General features: G+C 44.3%; 1 protein-coding gene across 1 annotated transcript in view; it reads left to right on the top strand.

The window, feature by feature from the left end:
• The window catches only part of NUCKS1 (nuclear casein kinase and cyclin dependent kinase substrate 1), a 32,167-nt gene continuing 13,367 nt past the window's right edge, over window positions 1-18,800 (top strand). Inside the window, exons 1-3 of the mRNA XM_056867732.1 lie at window positions 1-179; window positions 10,754-10,803; window positions 11,764-11,869. Of these exons, the coding sequence (XP_056723710.1) occupies window positions 163-179; window positions 10,754-10,803; window positions 11,764-11,869 (173 nt within the window). The 5' untranslated portion in view covers window positions 1-162. The remainder of the gene's footprint in view (window positions 180-10,753; window positions 10,804-11,763; window positions 11,870-18,800) is intronic.

Here is an 18,800-nt window from a genome sequence, read left to right as displayed (position 1 = left end):
TGACGGTGTGAGAAGGCCAGGTCTGTTGCGCAGGGCGGCTGCCTGAGTCGCTGGACCCGGGGACCCACGGCCCCGCGGGAGGGCGAGCGAGGCCTGCTCAGACTCTTCTCGGCCATTTCGCCTCCTTAGCTCATAGCGCCTGCCTCGATTTAAGCAGCCAAGATGTCTAGGCCCGTCAGGTGAGCCTTTCGCAAATGGAGAAAGGCCTCGGGCCACCCACGGCGTTTCCGACGAGGCGCCAACGAACCGGGCCCTGTCCCATGCGGGGGGTGGGGGAGGGGAGGCCAGGAGCGGGATATGGCGGGAGAGGAGAGGGGAGGGGCATGTGCAGGCATGCAGCATGCTTCTTGGAGGTGAGGGAATCTCACGCCGCCGCCCTGCAGGTTCTTTCCTACAGGGTGCAATGCTGCCCCTGAAGGTTAGCGCAGGCAAAGTCCACGTTTGTACGAGGGAAAGGGGGAGAAGGGAAGCTCTGGGAGGGCTTCACTGTGCGTACCTCGACTGTGGAGAGATAAGGAAGGCATGCCACATGCGCATTGTGCAGATGAGTCGTGTGCGTTTATTGTTCCAGAGAAATGGGGAGGGGGGTTGTATTGTTAGCTTGGCCCCGTGTTTCGAGCTATGTCGTCGAGAGGCGATGTGCTTTTAATTGGGACTTTTCGTAGAGTGGCAGTATATCAGCGTGGGGAGGTGCTTGCTTGCGAGGAGGAAGAGTTCGTAGCAGAAGGGTGCACCCTGGTGGGAAGGAGTGCATTTGCGTTTACTATGCACTTGTGGGGGGAACTGCGCTTTTGCAATGGGGGGAACTTTCAGAGTTCCATGCATAAAGTCTTGCGTTGTTGTGATCTCATGGAGTGGAGAGAATGCAGAAAACATTAGTACGTAGGGTTCACTTAGCGATGGGGGAATAAGGGATCCCTAAGGAAAATTTATTGTACCATTCTAGTCTTGGGTGACATCTTTGATCACTTGCTCCACTTTCACACTGTTCTGTAAGTTTGTGGCAGGGGGCCAGATGAACAGCCAGCAATCTGGAATGATCTGAGCTTTTTCAATAACATTGCCACTTAATTCACAGTGGGTAGCCGTGTTAGTCTGTTTGCAGTAGTCAAAAAGGGCAAGAGTCCAGTAGCACCTTAAAGACTAACAAAAATATTTTCTGGTAGGGTATGAGCTTTCGTGAGCCACAGCTCACTTCTTCAGATCTGAAGAAGGTGCTACTGGACTCTTGCCCTTTTTTACTATTGCCACTTAAGTTTTTATCCTGAATATGTTGTGATACTGTACTTTCTGGTTATTTCTTACTTGCATTCAAGTAATATCACATTTATATTTCTTCCTCTAACTATTAATTTATGTTATTTGTAGTCTACCATTTTCACTTGCAGTCACTGCAGATTACACAGAGTAAATAAATATAAGGTACAGGATAGGACATTCAATAAACAATACATTAGGGTTAGAGTTGTAGAACCAATCAGAAATCTAAAAAACGAACTGAAGCAAAGCATGGGTATTAACATGACATATCAGATGAAGTAAAAATTACATTGTAGGATCCTAGTTTCAACAAGCTATGCAAAGTAGTTTAGACCAAAGTCTCTAATAATTTGTCCAAGTAACTTTTTGAATCATTTAGTACAATGCAACTCTGTTGCCTGCATAGAAAAGCCCTCTTGAATGTGTTTTGCATAGTTTGTGGAAAGCCTGGCTAGTGGGAGCCTTTTCACAAAGTGGTGGCCACAACGAAGAAGGCACATGTACGGGTAGGTGTTGATTTTGCCCATTTGTAGGTTGGCACCTACAGAAGACCTTGCTCAAATGAGCAAGGGTGTTGTGGTGGAGCATGGGGGAGAGGCAGTTTTGCAGATATGAGGGTCCAGGGCTTTATCTGATGGCCAATATCTTACATTGAGCTCAGTAACTGATGCACAGCCAGTGAAGTGCCTATAGAATAGGAGTAATATGTGTGCTCCATCTAGCTCCCAATAATAACCGAGCCATGGCGTTCTGCACCAACTGGAGTTTCCGAAGTGATTTTGAGGGGAGCCAGTGTACAGTGCATTACAGTAGTCTAGTCTCAATGTTACTGTGACATGGATCCAAGCAGGCAGACTAGCTGTATTAACGTAGGCTGAGTTGGAGTCTTTTTTGCAGCTGCATTAACTTGCTTCTCCAGCAATATTGTCGGGTCCAGTATAACTCCAAGGCTCTTAACCAGGTCAGCCAGGATCAATCAAAACTCAATGAAAAGTGGGGAGCAGAATGTCTTTAAAGATCTCAGTCTTCTCAACCAGGATTACCTCTGACTTGTCAGGGTTTCATTTCAATTTGTTCACTCTTAGCCAGTTTACCACAGAAGCTAGGTAGCGGTTTAGGATCTCTACCACATCACCAGGAGACTTAGATAAGGATATATAGAGCTGGGTATCATCCGCATTTTGATGACAACCAACCCCAAAACTATGAGTGATTTGTTCTAAGAGCTTTACGTAGAGATTGTAAAGCATAGGGGATAGACTTGCACCCTGTGGAACTCCACAGGTTGGCTTCTACATGATGTTAGATGAAGTTGGAGTGGCATCATTCCACCCCCCACCTCAAGGACTACATAACAGTGAAAACGTAATGGCTGAGAGATTATTTTAATTTAAGATGTCCTGGTCAAAGTCGTCTGCATCTCATCAGTGGGGAGCCAGTGTAGGTATAATGGTTAGAATGCAGGACACGACCTGGGGTAACCCAGGTTCAGATCCTTGCTTCTCATAAAACCACAACCACAGAGTTGTGGTGAAAGTACAATGGAGGAGAACTATGCATGCTGTCTTGGGACAGTGACCTCCCCCCCCCAATAAAATTGTGTTCATAATTATACTTACAGATATTAAAGCATGAGACTGTTTAAGATTAACTATTAACTGCTCACATTAAGGAAGGGGATTCTGCTAGGCACAATCTAGTTTGCGAAGGGCTTTTATTTATGCTAAATAAATTTATGCTTAAGTTGCTGAAGTATACGAGAAAGGTTTGCTTATTTTTTAAGTTAAGTTTAAATGTCCAATCTGAAATAAATGTCTAGTTCCACTTAAATTTCTAGTTAACCTGCACACTTTAATTCAGCACCCTAACTGGAAGGCAAATGTATGTGTAAGAATACCAGAAATTTGTTGAGGGCACCCCCTGAATTATGATCTCCTGACAGCAGGTGGGGCTGTTGAGAGTTCAGCTTCCCTGGTGATCACTAAGTGTTCTGCTTTTGGATACTCAAGACAGCAGTGGCTAGAGTTGCTTTTCATCATCTGTATCTGATGTCTTTGGGGCACAGTTTAGCATAATGTAATGATCTGGTATCTCTCTGGACAGGCAGTTGCAGTGAACATTAAATTTAAATTTACAGTGTATTTTTGCTGTTGGAGGATAGAACGTTATGTATAAACTTAAAATTGAATTTAGGAGCTAACCATGCTTGCCTGTTATACTTGTAAATCTCTTTAGGGGAAAGTTCCACAAGTAATTGAATAGAACCACATTATTCCATTCCATAATAATAATTTCTCTTAAGACCTGACTATAAAATCGTGCCTGATTCACCCAAGCATTTCCTAAACATAGCTAACTTTATTTTGTAAAGTCATGACCCTTGCTGTTAGTTCAAATGTGTGATTGTCTGCAGAGAATGAATCTGCCTCAGCATAGGTTAGGGTTGTTGAACTCATTTGTTACGAGGGCCGGATATGACATAAATATCACTTGGTGGGGTCCGAGCCATGCCTCCCCAGCCCAGATTGAGAGTATGGGGGGGTCACTTGGCTGGCTTGCGGGCCGGATAAGAGCACTCAAGGGGCTGGATCCGGCCCCTGGGTCTTATGTTTGACACCCCTGGGTTAGAAATTTTGTGGCGAAGAGTTTGTGTGTTTGGTCTGTTAACTCTTTTGAGGATGTTGGCAAACTCGTCATATGCTCTTTCCTGAATTTTTAAAAAGTATATTGCAACCATGTATAGTCTCAGTTTGGATCAGGACCACACAGAGAAACCTCTCATGTACACACATATGCTGCTATTAGCCTTGGAAGGAAAAATGAACTTTTTTTCTGCTCCAGAGTTGCTGATGGCTGTGGTCATGGGGAGGCGGTTTTGATTTGTAGTCTGATACAGGCTCATGGAACATAATAGTATTTTCCATTGGTTTATCCTGGTTTAGAAACCGATAACCTTGAGTTGTATTTTTAAATATTAATACACAAATTGGAGTGGGAATCTTTGGTCATGCTCTACCTGCCAGGAGAGGAAGGAGGGTGTGACTCACGAGCACATGAACATGCTGAAACCAGATTTGTGCCTATCATGATCAAACCTCTGTAGACAGTAGCTTACCTTTTTATTTTGTCGGGGTGGTTTAGTTGTTAGCTTTTTCTAAGTAAAGGCTCCTTGCCCACTAGTCAAGCAAACTTGGTAGTCCTTATTGCCCCTGCTGTAACTGCAGACATCTTTGCTTTATGATAATCTGTTTCACAGTTCATTTGTTTGTGTACTTAACAAAAGTAGCAAACAGGTTGCTGATTAAAATGTCTTGTTCTAATAAAGCATTTAAATACATGACCATTACTTGGCAATTTTTAACTCTTGAAGCTGTGAAAGGGCAGTGCCTCAAACAGTATCCTGGAACTGTGAAATTAGAGTCAGGGAATATGTGTCCTCGCATTCCACCCCCCCATTACCTCTCTCTTACAGCCATAGTTACTGCTTAGATTTGGGGCTAGATGAGCAGCTTCCTGCTCAGCAGTTAGAATTACAGGGCATCTTTTTAGTGTCACTTTATCCCACCCTTGCTCCAAGGAGTACTCCCTTCTTCTATTTTATTCTCACAGCACCCATTTGAGGTAGGTTAGACTGGGAGAATGACTGCCCCGAGGTCATGCAGTAAGTTCCATGGCAAGCGGGCATTTGAACTCAGATCTCCCTGGTTCTAATTTAACACTAATCATTACACCATAGGGTGCTGTTGAACTAAATATCTGAGATTGAAGGTTAAGCCATAAGGCTTTCAGCCATGGAGCTTGGCAGCCTCATGCTGTTGTTCAATAGGGGGGAAATTTCTGAACTTGATTATCTCTTTTCCTCATCCCAGCCAGTTCTTTATAGATCTCAGACTTGTTCTGAGCATTTTTTTAATGCTTGCATAGAATGGAAGAGTATTTTCTCTAGGAAATGTTAATCCCCAAATAGCTCATTCACCATTGTCCTGCATCTACTGCTGTTCCTCTCAAGTTCATTTAAGAACATTGATCCTTAAGGATCAAAATGGCATATTACTACACTCCTTCAAGTAAATTCGCACAGCAGAATAAAAAGCAGTTTGCCATCTATATCTGGGAAGGATTAATACACTGCACTGATTCTCTTCTTAAAGTAAACCACTTGGATAAGCACCCAAGAAGAGGGTGATAAGTATGGTAAGTACACAGTTTGAAGAAGAGTCATCAGAGGAAAACTGTGTGCCTCCTCATCTCCAGTACTGTTTTTGTAGGTAGGGTAGAAGAAAAAGGTTGCTGCTGGCTGAATGTTGCCCAAGAGGTGAATAGAAAGCAAGGGAAGTGAAGGTCCTTGTGCTGAGGAAGCCTTTGGCCATGCCACCAAATTATCTAGGAACCAGTGTAGGGTAGTGGTTAGAGTGCTGAACTAGAATGTGGGAGAATCAGGTTCAAACCCCTACCCTGTTGTGGAAAGCTCTCTGGGTGATCTTGGGGTAGTTAAACTCTCTAAGCCTGTACTACCTCACAGGTTGGTTGTTAGGATAAAAAGGAGGAAGGGAGTAAGCAGTTATAAGCTGTTTTGGAGAGAAAAGTGGGGTATAAATATTTAAATAAAAATATTGTTTTCTTAAGATTAATTCCTGCCTGTTTGATCTCCTGGCTGCTGTATTCATTGTTACTGATACAGGGTACCAAGTGAGCAAAATAGTGCTATTATTTATATAGAGTGGCCCAGACTCTGTGCCTGAAGTGTTCTGAGGTGGTGTTAGTAATTCATTGGTTTGATAAGGTTTCATTTCCTGAATTCAGTAACAGTAATTTTAAACAAACTACATTGTTTGCAGTGTGATCTACCTATTACTGCACCATGAAAGGTCTGATTTACCTGCCACCTGTACCAGCCATATCCAAGTGTGCTATAGTGACTATAATGAATGGCATTTTTTGAGTACCTCAGGAAGGCTCCTGTACTTAATCACTTGAAACCTGTTACTCATGATTGTAGGACAGGTCCAAAGAGCTTTTTTAGGGGTTCCTGAGGGCTCGGGAACATCCAGCAGAGCAACAGTGTTGCAAACAAAGCCTGTTGTGGCAGTACTTTTAACGAGTTTGTGAGTCTATTGTAGGTTACTGTTGGGGCAGGGTAGTGAGTGTTAGAATGCTGGCTTGGGAGGTAAAATACTGGCAGGACACAGCTCCTCATTAATCAGATAGCAAGCTATTTGGTCTTGATGGGGGACTATTTTCTTTTGATGGGCATAATGAAAATGAAGCCCCAAAGTAATTGTGTGTGTGCACGCTTGCATGTGTGGGGTGATCGCAACGGAAACCACCCGTGCATAAAAGGCCAATGTTTAACCCTCAGCTTGCTGTATTGGTAACAGAGAAGTACATTTTGTATAAAAAAGAAACTTTGAAAATTTCATCATTTAAACGTAAGAAACAGCTATGGGATAGAAATAGGAAGAAACTTTCTCTGATGATTTTACTATTAACATCAGTGTCTAGAGATTGGTTCAGATTTTAAAATTAATGTCATTGAATAAATGGGAAAACAATAAATTGATTTTTATTATTTGTTGGTAATCTCTGGCGGAATTTGGAAGTGTTTAGGATAAGTGATGGTTAGATTTCATGGTTTAAATAGTACTATCAGATGAAGAATTTCATAACAAACTTAATTTATTGGGGTTAACAGGTAAGGGATAAAAATTAGTTTGAAGAATTATTAACATAACACCCTAAGAGATTGTTTTCTAAATTTTGCCAGCTGATATGTTTGAATTTTAGGGGAAATTTATGGGATGTGATTCATCAGCTACATCCCCAAAACAATTGCTAAAGCGTATAACTCATGTTTTGGATTTTGCTGATGTTGTAATGGAGAGTCAGCTGATTTTATCCATGTGTGGTGGTTTTTTCCAAGAGCTGTTTCTTTCTGGGGAAAGGTCTTTTCAATGAGTGTTGGTTTGGAAAGGACCATAGAAAATAATCCTGAATGTTTGTTATTGAATCATGTGCCAAGAGTTCTAAACAGGTTGTGAGAAGTAGCTTAGTATCTAATGACTGCAGCGTGTTGAACTTTTGCACATTATTAGAAATCAAACAAGATGCCTGAAGTTAGCGAATGGCTCAATAAAGGGAAGGGTTTTCTTATACTAAAACATACACCTCTCCAAAAGAATGAGTACTTTGATTTATCCGAGTGGTTTAAAGGTATGGAGTGTATTCAGTTAAATTTGAAGAACTAAGAATGTAATATTTTTTTTGTAATGTACCGTATATACCCGTGTATAAGCCGACCTGCGTATAAGCCGAGGTGCTTAATTTCTCCCCAAAAATGGGGAAAAATTAGGCACCCGTGTATAAGCCGAGGGTCGGCTTATAACACCTCCCCCCCCCCCCCAGACTTACCTTCTGGGCTCCTGGCGGCGGCAAGTGGTGTGGGGGCAGATGAGAGGCCTCCCCGCGGCCGCAGGGGGCCTCTGGAGGCCACTCCCGGCCGGGAAAAGTCGGTGGGGGCGGCGGAGCGGCCTCCCCGCAGCTGCAGGGGGCCTCTGGAGGCCGCTCCCGGCCGAGAAAAGGCGGCAGGGGCAGCGGAGAGGCCTCCCCGCGGCCGCAGGGGGCCTCTGGAGGCCGCTCCCGGCCGGGAGAAGGCGGCGGGGGCGGCGGAGCAGCCTCACCGTGGCAGCAGGGGGCCTCTGGAGGCCGCTCCCGGCCGAGAGAAGGTGGCGGGGGCGGCGGAGCGGCCTCCCCGCGGCTGCAGGGGGCCTCTGGAGGCCACTCCCAGCCGAGAAAAGGCGGCGGGGGCGGCAGAGTAGCCTCCCTGCGGCCGCAGGGGGCCTCTGGAGGCCGCTTCCAGCCGAGAAAAGGCGGCGGGGGCGGTTGAGAGGCCTCCCTGCGGCCGCAGGGGGCCTCTGGAGGCCGCTCCCGGCCTGGAAAAGGCGGCGGCGGTAAGTTCCCCCCATCCTCCCTCCCCCCTCTACCGTATTGACCTGCGTATAAGCCGAGGCTGGCTTTCTCAGGCCTTTTTTTGGGCTGAAAAACTCAGCTTATACACGAGTATATACTGTATATGAACACAAGAGAATAAATTTAGAAAACCATAAGAAACCATAAGAAACAGCCTCAATTAAAAGGGAGGGGGAATTGACCCATTTAAGCTTTTATAGAATTACACAAATGATAAATGAATCCTCATCATTTAATCATTGGCACCACTAATTGGTAACTCCCACCAGGACTGGAGGGAGGGACTGAAAAATAAAATCAGTGAACATATATTTCATATTTTCTTGCACATATTGTGTCATCCCAGTCCACAGATTTTGGCATACAGAATTAGGCTGCACACATTGGTACATTTCCACAGTAGCTCATTATATGGATAGCTCATATTTGGCTTGGAAATTAGGCTAGATTGTTGCATCAATTTACAAGGGTAAGTTTATATTCCAAAGATTGAGGGACACGGCTTAACAGTCTGGTAGGTGCTGAACAGAAAATAAATGAGGGTGGTCAAAATACAAAGGGTTGGACTAAAAAAAACAATCACTCCACTCACTGAATAGATCTCACCTTCTGTCCTGCAGCCCCTGCGTCACCTGAAAAACTACGCCTTAGTGTTGGGTTCCCTGGAATAGCACTGAGTACAGTGCAGGAGCTACTGCTTGAGTGGGAAACCAGCAGAAATTGTGGACTCCCCTTGTATGAACAGACGTGCCTTCCTCTCTCACAAGGGTACCCTTGGATCCAACCCAGGGACCTTATGATGTATAACAGGTGGACAAGGAAAGGGTTAGAATTGATGAGTAGTAGGGATGGGGATATATGAAGTTTAGAACTGGTCTAGGACAACATTTTAAGTATTCAGCATGCAGAGCTGTGATACTTGGTAATTCTGTCAATATTTAATAATCACAAGCTTGCATTTGTTCTGAACAGTATTTGCTAAACTTCTGATACCTCTGGTAACATCTGAAATGTTGATTTGTATCCCAATTATATTTTCTGCTAATAGAAGAAGGAGAGTTTTACTGATTTCCCCAAGGCAGCTTGCAAGTCCTTGGAAACAATAGCATAAATTAACCTTCTCTTTCACTGAAGGGAAAGCATAACTACTAGTTCTCATCTGGTATCTTACTGCACCCCTAAGAGCCATCCCTGGAAATGGCCACCATGAAAATCTGTCTGCAGTTCAGTTACCGAAAGTGATGGTGGAAGGAAAGGTGAGATGAACACAGTTTTCACCCCATCCCAAGCATTCAGGCTGCTAGTAATGGTTCTTAAAACCACAATTGGTCCAATGGCAGTAAAGCCTCCTCTGCAGATGCAACTATCAGGAGAAACTGGGGATGTAGTGGATAGGGGTACTCTGAGCCACAGGTTTTAACTATAGCCTCTGGCTGTTGTGTCTTTCTCTCTTCCATGGAGTGTGTGTTTGTGTAAAATGGCTGTGACCCAAATCTTTATGGGACTTTGGGTTAATCTGTTGTTTAATACTGAAGATTCCTATACCTGTCACACTCAAAAGAATGGAGGCAGCTCTTCCTTGTGTCTAGTTAAATGTGCACATTAGAATTCCTAGGCATTACTTATTTAACATTTACACATGCCACCGTTCTGTACCCATGGGGCAGCATTAACTAGTAGCTTTAAAAACCAAGGTTAGTGAAACAAGAGCACACACAAAGAGACACAAAGGTGAATAGAAAAGAGTTAATTGGCCAACCAAAGATTGGGAAGGATTTTTCACAACTGGGGTGCATCCACTGAAAAGCCCCCATTGCTATTATACAGCTGCTTCACTTTTATATAAGAAATAATAAAAGCCATGCTGGATCAGGCCAAGACCCATCAAGTCTAGCCGTCTGTCCACACAGTGGCCAACCAGGTGCCTCTCTGAAACCCATAAGCAAGATGACTGCAGCAGTATTATCCTGCCTGTGTTCCACAGCACCTAATATAGTAGACATGCTCCTCTGATCCTGGAGAGAATAGGTATGCATCAAGACTAGTAATTAATTTTTACTGGTAGATATGGATAGCCTCCACGAACACGTCCACTCCCCTCTTAAAGTTTTCTCAGTTGGCAGCCATCACCACAACCTGTGACAGGGAGTTCCACAATTTAACTATGTGTTGTGTGAAGAATGGAAATGGAAGCACTCAGAAAAGAGCTTTTAGTGACTGTTTCACCTGCCTTTACTTACTTTGGTTCCAAACCTTGAATTATACCTGGAAATAACTGGGAGTGAAGATATTTAAGCGCTGGAGAAGTGTGCTCATTGGGGCAGATCCCTGTTAACAACTTGGCTGCTGTGTTCTGAATCATTTGGAGTTTCTAAAGGGATTTGAAAGGCAGCCCATTCATTATGTGCCAAAGGTACTGCATAAGGGCAGTTATGTTTAAAATATCTAATGAAGTGGTAATTATTAAAACTGGCCAGTCACATAAAATTTGTTCTGATTAAACTAGTATACTTTTCTGCTTTTCTAGGAACAGAAAAGTGGTGGACTACTCACAGTTTCAGGAATCAGATGATGCAGGTAACTATTGGTCTTGGCAGAAAAATATTGAGACTCTTTAACTATTCAGTATGTATTTTTATAGTTCTGAGACACTCTTCTTTGTCATTCTGCTCCAAGCAAAGGCTTCTGGAAGCCTTGCAGGGTTTTTTGTTGTTGGAAAACAGGCATACTGCTGCTGTCTAGTAGATGAAGTTGTGATAATTAGTGAAAACAAAATATGGTACAATCCTGTGTTCATTTCTAATGCAGTCTTATTAGCCCAGTTTGTTATAATTTATGCAAGACAAATGTCAGTTTATTAGAAACAATAAGAACTTAGTGGGAGATTTAAAGCTAGTTGGCTGTAACTAGTATTTTACATTATGAATTGCCATCTTTATTTTAAAAAATAGACAAAGTATAGCAAAACAGCCTTTTTGACAAGATATTGCAGAGAAAAGACTTTTGGAATTGAAGGATGCAGCACATTCTGCCAGCAGTGAAACTTCTCCAGTTCAATGATTGTTCCACTGGCAGAAGAGCCTTTTGTGTTGGTGAATGACTTTAAGCACTGGAGGACCAGTGTTAACCTTAGTGGTTATGGCTGTGCAGCTTTGTCTGATTCCTCAAAGATCATATCTTTGTTCATTTAACCAAAAAAGGTTGGCTTTCAGGTTAAATCAGACCCAGCTGAAGTATTAGGTTAATTTCCCCCCCCCTTAATTTATACTTTGCTTCTTTGCCAAGTTCTTCAAAACAATTGAGAAATGTTAAAGCATTTTACAAATGTCAGTTACAGACTATAAAATAAACTAATTCATCAAACCCTATGTAAATGTTTCCACATTTCCAACATTTCAGCTGCAACATCCAGTTTCTTCATGAAGTTTTAGCAGGATGCTGTTGGTGCTCATTTTTCAAGGTTATACCACTTAATTTTACTGACTGGTACTCTTGTAATTGCCCAATTAAGTCTGTCTTACCACCTTTACTATATAGATGAAGAATATGGAAGAGATTCGGCTCCTCCAACCAAAAAAATCCGGTCATCACCACGGGAAGCAAAAAATAAGAGGCGGCCTGGAAAGAATTCTCAGGAGGACAGGTGAGCTATGGTTAAATTCTATTTTAATTAAGTGTGACAGCTTTCAGAGGTGATACAAATAATTGTTTTTGTATAAACTCATCTGTTTTAAAATTGGGGTTTTTAAAGGAATGTTAAATTTCTCATTTTAAAGATTACCTGATTAAGATTAAATTTGATCACTAGCATGTTAAATCTAGATTTAAGAAATATTAAGAATTAATTAGTGACAGGCAGAAGGCTGCTTTTCTGCATAAATAACCGATTTGCTTAGTTCTCAAAGTATTTACCCTATACTTTCCTATCAAGCCATGGACATTTCCTTTTTCATATCATAAAAATCAAACCACCCAGGAAAATAGCTTTAATCTGCCTGGTAAGTATCAGCTCTTGTTTCTGCAAAATTTCAGACCATTAGTAGCTCATTCTAGGCTTATATGCAAAGGTACAGGGTTTTAATGAACAAAAATGTTGGATTCTGTGTTTATAAGGTATGGATGGGTGGACTAAAGCAGAAGAGAATATAGGAAAGGATCAGAAAAGCACACTGAAAAGAAAGACAATTTCCTGTTCTTCTGCACTTTACCACTAAAAATTATTAGGCTGCTAGGTGTAAGAAAGACCTCATCGAGAAATATTTTGAAAAAAATATTTCTCTGGGTAATAAAAACAGAGCCAAATGTCAGCTGTGCAACAAACAGATGCAGGGCCTAATTGCAAGAGTTAAACAATATAAACATTCTCATTGGAAGAAAGTGGCTTTATGGTTTTAGATTTGAATATCTTTGAACAGTTTGGTTAGTTCAATTTTTTTCTAGGCTCTTTCTGTATCTTTTAATATGGTTTAACAACTAAGTTCCTAAGCTGTTTGCTGTGTTGCTAGAAAAAAGTTCCTTACCCAATCCTTGTGATGTTTTTCCTTCTGAAACCACACTTGCATCACTCTAAAGTACAATAACCTGCAGTAAAGCATATAGGGTTGCCACTGGGTCTCTGGTGAATGGGCAAAGATCAGTCCCCTTTTTTGCCTGTGCAGAACAGCTAACAGCCAAACAGGACTCATCGAAGATTGAGGAGCCCAAACTCTGACCTTTGTAGTGTCGTTCTACATGCCATTATTTTGGAACACCATGAGCGTATATTCATAGATATATTATTTTTAAGTATTTCTATCCTGCTTTTCTTCTTGCCGAGAACTATGATGTCCCTACTCACTTATGGCCATGTGTCAAGGGGCCTTTGGCTGTGTCCACACTTAATTTATCCCACATCTCATTCAGCTGGCAGAAGTATTCTCAAAATTTCACTCCCTTGCTAAAAGAGCCTCTGGCCACAACCAGATGAAATACCTGAGAAGGGGGAGAGAAACTCAGCTTATATCTCATTTACTGTTCCCAATATTCTCCTCCCCTATTACTACAATGGTTATGCCATTAATCTGTTTTGTATTCTTTTAGCATATCTCATTCTTTTAGAACAAACACACTCAGTCTCGTGCTAGGCTTATTTACTTAGAAGGAAAGTGTTATTGAGTTTAGTGGGGCTTACTTGAAATAAATATGCAAAGGAGTGCAGTCTTAAATTTGACATCCTTGCTGCTTTGGTGTAAATGAAAGCGTTCAGTGGCTAACAAGGTGAGAATGGCTTACTTTCTTTCTGGATTTCAGTTAAGCGCAAGAGGCTATGGAAGTAATCCTGAGCAGGTCTACTGATAAGTAAGGCCCATTTTATTCAGTGGGGCTTACTCTTAGAAAAGTGTGCTTAGGTTGCACCCTATGACTGTCTTTTTGTAATTAAAATCATTGGTTGGATTTCCAGTGGCAGATCTGCAAGTAGATATAGTTCACATAAATTATTCAGTAACAAACAAACAGGTATTTTTTTCATTTGTCCAGTAAAACTGCTGTGGATGGGTTTGTTCTAAGCACCAGCACATACCAACAAGATATCATAGGTGAAAAGATTGCTTAATTCATTTCTGCCACATATTCTCCTTTTCGTATTGTTAAAAATAAACAGTTTGTTAACATGGCCAGGCCGTGCTATACCTACTCCAATATTGATCGATATGATATATGAGAAGGAACCTGGACAGTGTGTAAGAAATAGGAAGTTTGCCAGTTTAAGACTCAGTGCATGGTCCAGTTCACACATTGATCTTCTAATATGTGCTTATATGACAATAGAAGATGGAGTTGCATAACTTTCAGAAACATCAGATTCATCAGGAAATGCCTGCACATCAGAGTGGCAATAAAAACTAATGAACTGTGAACAAAACTTCGAGTCACCTGTTCAGTTATGTCACTGACAGTGTCAAAAATGTAGCCAAGATCAGAAGATCTCTAGCAGAAGTAGAAAATAATGAAGGCAGCTTAAACCTAATATGTCTGTAGTGTGCATTTAATTATCTTTTCCCCAATGACATATTCTTCAGACATAAATATTGTTGTTAGTTGCAAGTTACAGCATATTTCCCTAACCACTATTCTCGCTCTGAGAAGGAGGGCATCTTGAGAGCTCGGTTCTTCCCACCAGGTGCTCAGGGAGGCAGAACTAATCTTTGTCACTTCCGGTCTTCCATGCAAGAACCCTGTGCTCAGTTTGTGTTCTGCCTCGACAGGGAGCACAACCTTAGCCCGAATGATTTTCTCCTAGTTGTATCTGAGTCCATACTGTTATCTGAGTCCATACTGTTCCTCTTACTTCAGTTCTCTTCTCCCACATTCATCTTTCTTTGTCAACAATGTTTATCCCTTGTATTTGTGCCTATCGTCCAATCTTGCTAAGCGCCCCCCCCCCCATTTTATGCAATCATGGAGTGCATGGAGCTCAGCGACAAGCACTGCGCTGACCGGTTCAGAAGAGGATGCAGACCACAGACTGGTGTCTGCAGCCAAGGCCAGAGCAGAGCCCTGCAGAGGCAGCGAGGAGGAGTCAAGGGGAGACAAAATGGCGCCGGCTTGGAAGCACCACCTGGCTCAGCCTCCAAATGGCATGAAAAGGGTCCCAAGAGAATCTCAAATACCTACAGCCAGCAGTTCGGCCCCTGGTGGCAACGATTGTGCGCCTTTAACCCTGGAGAGTTGGCAGGCTAATCGGAACCTTGTGGAAAGACCATCGCTGGTGCCGAGCTGGGGTAATGTGATTCAACCCTCTCCTGAGGCTTCCGGTGGGCAGCCATCTTCCTCATCCTCCTCTAGTGAGCTTATGGAGGTAGTCAAACAGACCCTCAGGGAAGAACTGCAGTACATGCATGTTCTCTCTCTGAGCTTCGAGGACATCTGATCAGCGGGTTATTCCGTTCCTATGCTCAGGGAGAGGCAGGATTCACAGACCTTTACTTCCTGTCCCTGTGCTAGGACCGCCCCCCAACTTCCGGTTCTCCTCCTGCCTCAGGAAGAAGCAGCGTCAGAGCGAGCTCCACAGCTAGGCCTTCTCTTTGTCTACTATTTGTTTACTATTTTACCTACGTCTACTTTACCTACAGTATCCTAGTGTGTTCACATTAACACCCTAATCCTCCTTTCTCGTCCAAAAACCTTTTTTCCTCTGTTCCTCCGGTCTTTGTCTGTCTTCCCACCTCCTCTCGCCCTTTTTCGTTACTCCCTGAGTGGTATGGCGGTGAGTGGAGAGCAGTCCGGGGAAGAACTTATGTCCGGCAATGAGGAGCAGGTTGCAGGGCTCCTGCCCCGCTGCAAAAACATTGCGGCGGGAAAAGCGTCCACAAAAGCCGCGATCCAAGCAAAACGGTGCGAGCGGCTTCCCACGGAGGTGCCAGCTCCGAAGAGAAAGCAGTCCGCGGACGAGATAAAAGATGGCACCAAAAAGACGCGCGTTGCAGAAGACGCGGCTACCACCCCCTGTTCGGCCCCTGGGAGTAACGAGGGTGTGGTGGTGGAGGAAGCCTGTAATGCCAGCTCCAAGGGAGAATCTGCTACAGGCAACGGAGGTGGTAATGTACAGGTTCCTTTCCCCCTTTTGTCCGTGGGGGGGGGGGGGCGGCTGATCGGGGCATGCTGGATTTGATGCGGAGAGCTCTTAGAGAAGAATTAGCTCATCTTGCCGACCCCTCCTGTAGAGACCCTATGAGTTCAAGGGCCTCCTCTCCCTCCAGGAGTTCCATTTGTTCAGAGGCTATGGACAACCCCTGGCCAACCAAGGCTGCAAGGAAAACCCCTCCCTCTAGCAGTGCTAAGACACACCATGCGAATTTCTCCACAGAAGGGGAAGAAAAAGAGGAGGGAGAGTTCTCTTCCGAGGAAGAGAGGGAGGAGGGGGAGGAAGGGGTCCTGGACCAGGACCATCAGTCACGCCTATTCGCTAGTGAGGACTATCAAGCTCTCTTATGCAAGGTCCTGGCTGCCCTCGACCTCCATGAGGATGAGGATCCTGAGGCTATTAAAAATAAGACCAAATTCAGGGGCACTAAGGAATTCTTTGCCAGGGTGAAGACAAAATCACGTGCAGTTCCCTTCCCTGAGTACTTTGGGGACCTGCTGTACTCAGAATGGGAAAAACCCATGTCAAACAAACAGGTTCCTGCTTCAATAAAAAAGATGTATACCTTAGAACCAAGGGCTATGGCCCTCTTGCAGGTTCCTTTAGTCGAGGCTCCTGTCACAGCCCTTCAATCGCCTAGCCTCATATTGGAGGACGGAATAGGCAATATCAAAGATTCTCTGGACAGGAAGGCAGATTATGCCACTAAAAGGGCACACGAAGCAGCTGCCCTGTCCATTCAAGCCTCAGCCACAACCGCCCTGATTGCCAGAGCTGGCATTATGTGGACAAGAAAAATAATTGATTTAGTTCCTCAGGACAATAAGAGAGTATTGGACAGCCTTAATAGACTGTTGAAGGCCATTAATTTCATTGCCGATGTATCTTTAGACTCCATGTCCTTCTCAGCCAGGTCTCTGGTAGCAGCTTCCACAGCCAGAAGGGCCCTCTGGATTCGTCCTTGGTCTGCTGACAACGGCTCCAAGGCACTACTCCTGGGCTACCCCTTCGAAGGGGGCCGTCTCTTTGGTCCAAAACTTGATGACATATTGGTCGAGACTAAAGATGAGAAGAAAGCCCTCCCCAACTACATTCAGAGGGAGGGCAAAGCCTCCTTCTCGTCTTCCTTTCGTCCCTTCAGAACATCTTACTCCATGGCACGACCTAGACAGGATGGCAGACGAAACAACTGGAACTTCAGCCGGGCTTCTTCAGGAGAGGACCCAGATTCGGCAAAGGTTCACATTTCCAGGGACAGGGATTCGAAAAGGCTAACAGGTTTGGTGACAAACAAAACAAGCAATGACCTCAGGTCCGGCCCAGTGGGGGGGAGACTTCAAACCTTCACAAACACCTGGAAATCGTCAAACCCCGATGCCTGGGTGTTAAGAGTCATCCAAGAAGGCTACAAAATAGAATTCAGAGACAGTCCCCCAGATCGCTTCATACTCTCTCCCACGTCTCAAAGAACAGAAAAGCGTCTCCGAACTCACTCCGCAGTCCAACATCTTCTAGAGATCCAAGCCGTAGAACATGTGCCGTACATGGAGCAGCGCACAGGGGTCTACTCCGTCTTCTTCACGGTCCCAAAACGCAATGGGGACTGGCGCGCCATCTTGGATTTAAAGTTCTTAAATTGCTATGTCATTTTCAAGCACTTCAGGATGGAGACTCTGAGGTCTATCATCGAGGCCTTAAGACTGCAGGCGTACCTGACATCGATAGACCTCACAGAGGCATACATGCATATCTTGATACATCCATCGCACCGTAAGTTTCTCCGCTTCACACATGGTCAATGCCACTATCAGTTTCGAGCCCTCCCATTCGGCCTCTCTCCAGCTCCACGGACGTTCACCAAGGTCCTAATCACCCTCGTGGCCCATCTGAGAGAACAGGGAATCCACATATTTCCCTACCTCGACGACATCCTGGTGAGCGCACCCTCCGAATCTCTAGCAGTACAGCACACTCAAATAGTTCTTCAGACTTTGTCTCAACACGGATTCATGATAAACATGGCAAAGAGCAAGGTTCTTCCGACCCAAACTCTTCACCATCTGGGAGCAATTATAAACACGGCACGGAATATGGTTTTCTTCCACCGGACAAGGTAGTTACCATAACAACCTTAGCAAAAACCTCCAGGACCACAAGGTCGATACTCCTTTCTATTCTAGTCAGGCTTCAAGGACTGATGGTATCATGCATTGGTACGGTTCCTTGGGCCCGTTTTCACATGCGAGCTCTTCAGTGGTTCCTCAAACCATATCAGATTCAAATTGCTCAAAAGAAGAACCCGCGCCTCATCCTTACGTCCCAAGCAAGAAACAGCCTGGGATGGTGGACCAAGAGATTCAACCTGTCAAAGGGCCTCTCCTACATTCAGGGCCCTTCGACTCAGATCTTCACCGATGCGAGTTTAGAAGGGTGGGGAGCCACCCTTCACCACTACATAGCCCAGGGGCATTGGCCCCCAACAGAAAGTCGTCTTCACATCAACAGACTGGAGTTGAGGGCTATCCAAAGAGCACTCCTACAGTTCCAACCGATGATTGAGAACCAGCACATCCTGTTCAGGATGAACAACGTATCGGCAAAGGCTAATTCAAACAAGCAAGGAGGGTCTCGTTCCTCCTCCCTACACGCCGAAGCAGTGGTCATCTTAAATTGGGCAGAAAGACACCTTGCCTCACTCAGGGTAGAACACATCAAGGGCATCCTGAACACCCAGGCCAACTGGCTAAGCAGACAGCAGGTGGACGAGGGAGAATGGACCCTCAACAGGAACATCTCTCAGATTCAAAAGCGGTTCGGCCTTCCGGCAGTAGACCTGTTCGCCTCTGGCCAAAATCATCAAGTCACAAGGTTCTTCTCCAGGTTCACCCATCCGAGAGCAGAGGGAGTGGACGCCCTGGAGTCTCCGTAGCCAAGGGTGCTGTTGTACGCC

Source organism: Euleptes europaea, chromosome 2 (assembly GCF_029931775.1).
Source record: "Euleptes europaea isolate rEulEur1 chromosome 2, rEulEur1.hap1, whole genome shotgun sequence".
Classification (NCBI taxonomy): domain Eukaryota; kingdom Metazoa; phylum Chordata; class Lepidosauria; order Squamata; family Sphaerodactylidae; genus Euleptes; species Euleptes europaea.
Note: the sequence above shows the minus strand (reverse complement) of the source record. Positions and strands in the feature narration are given on the sequence as shown.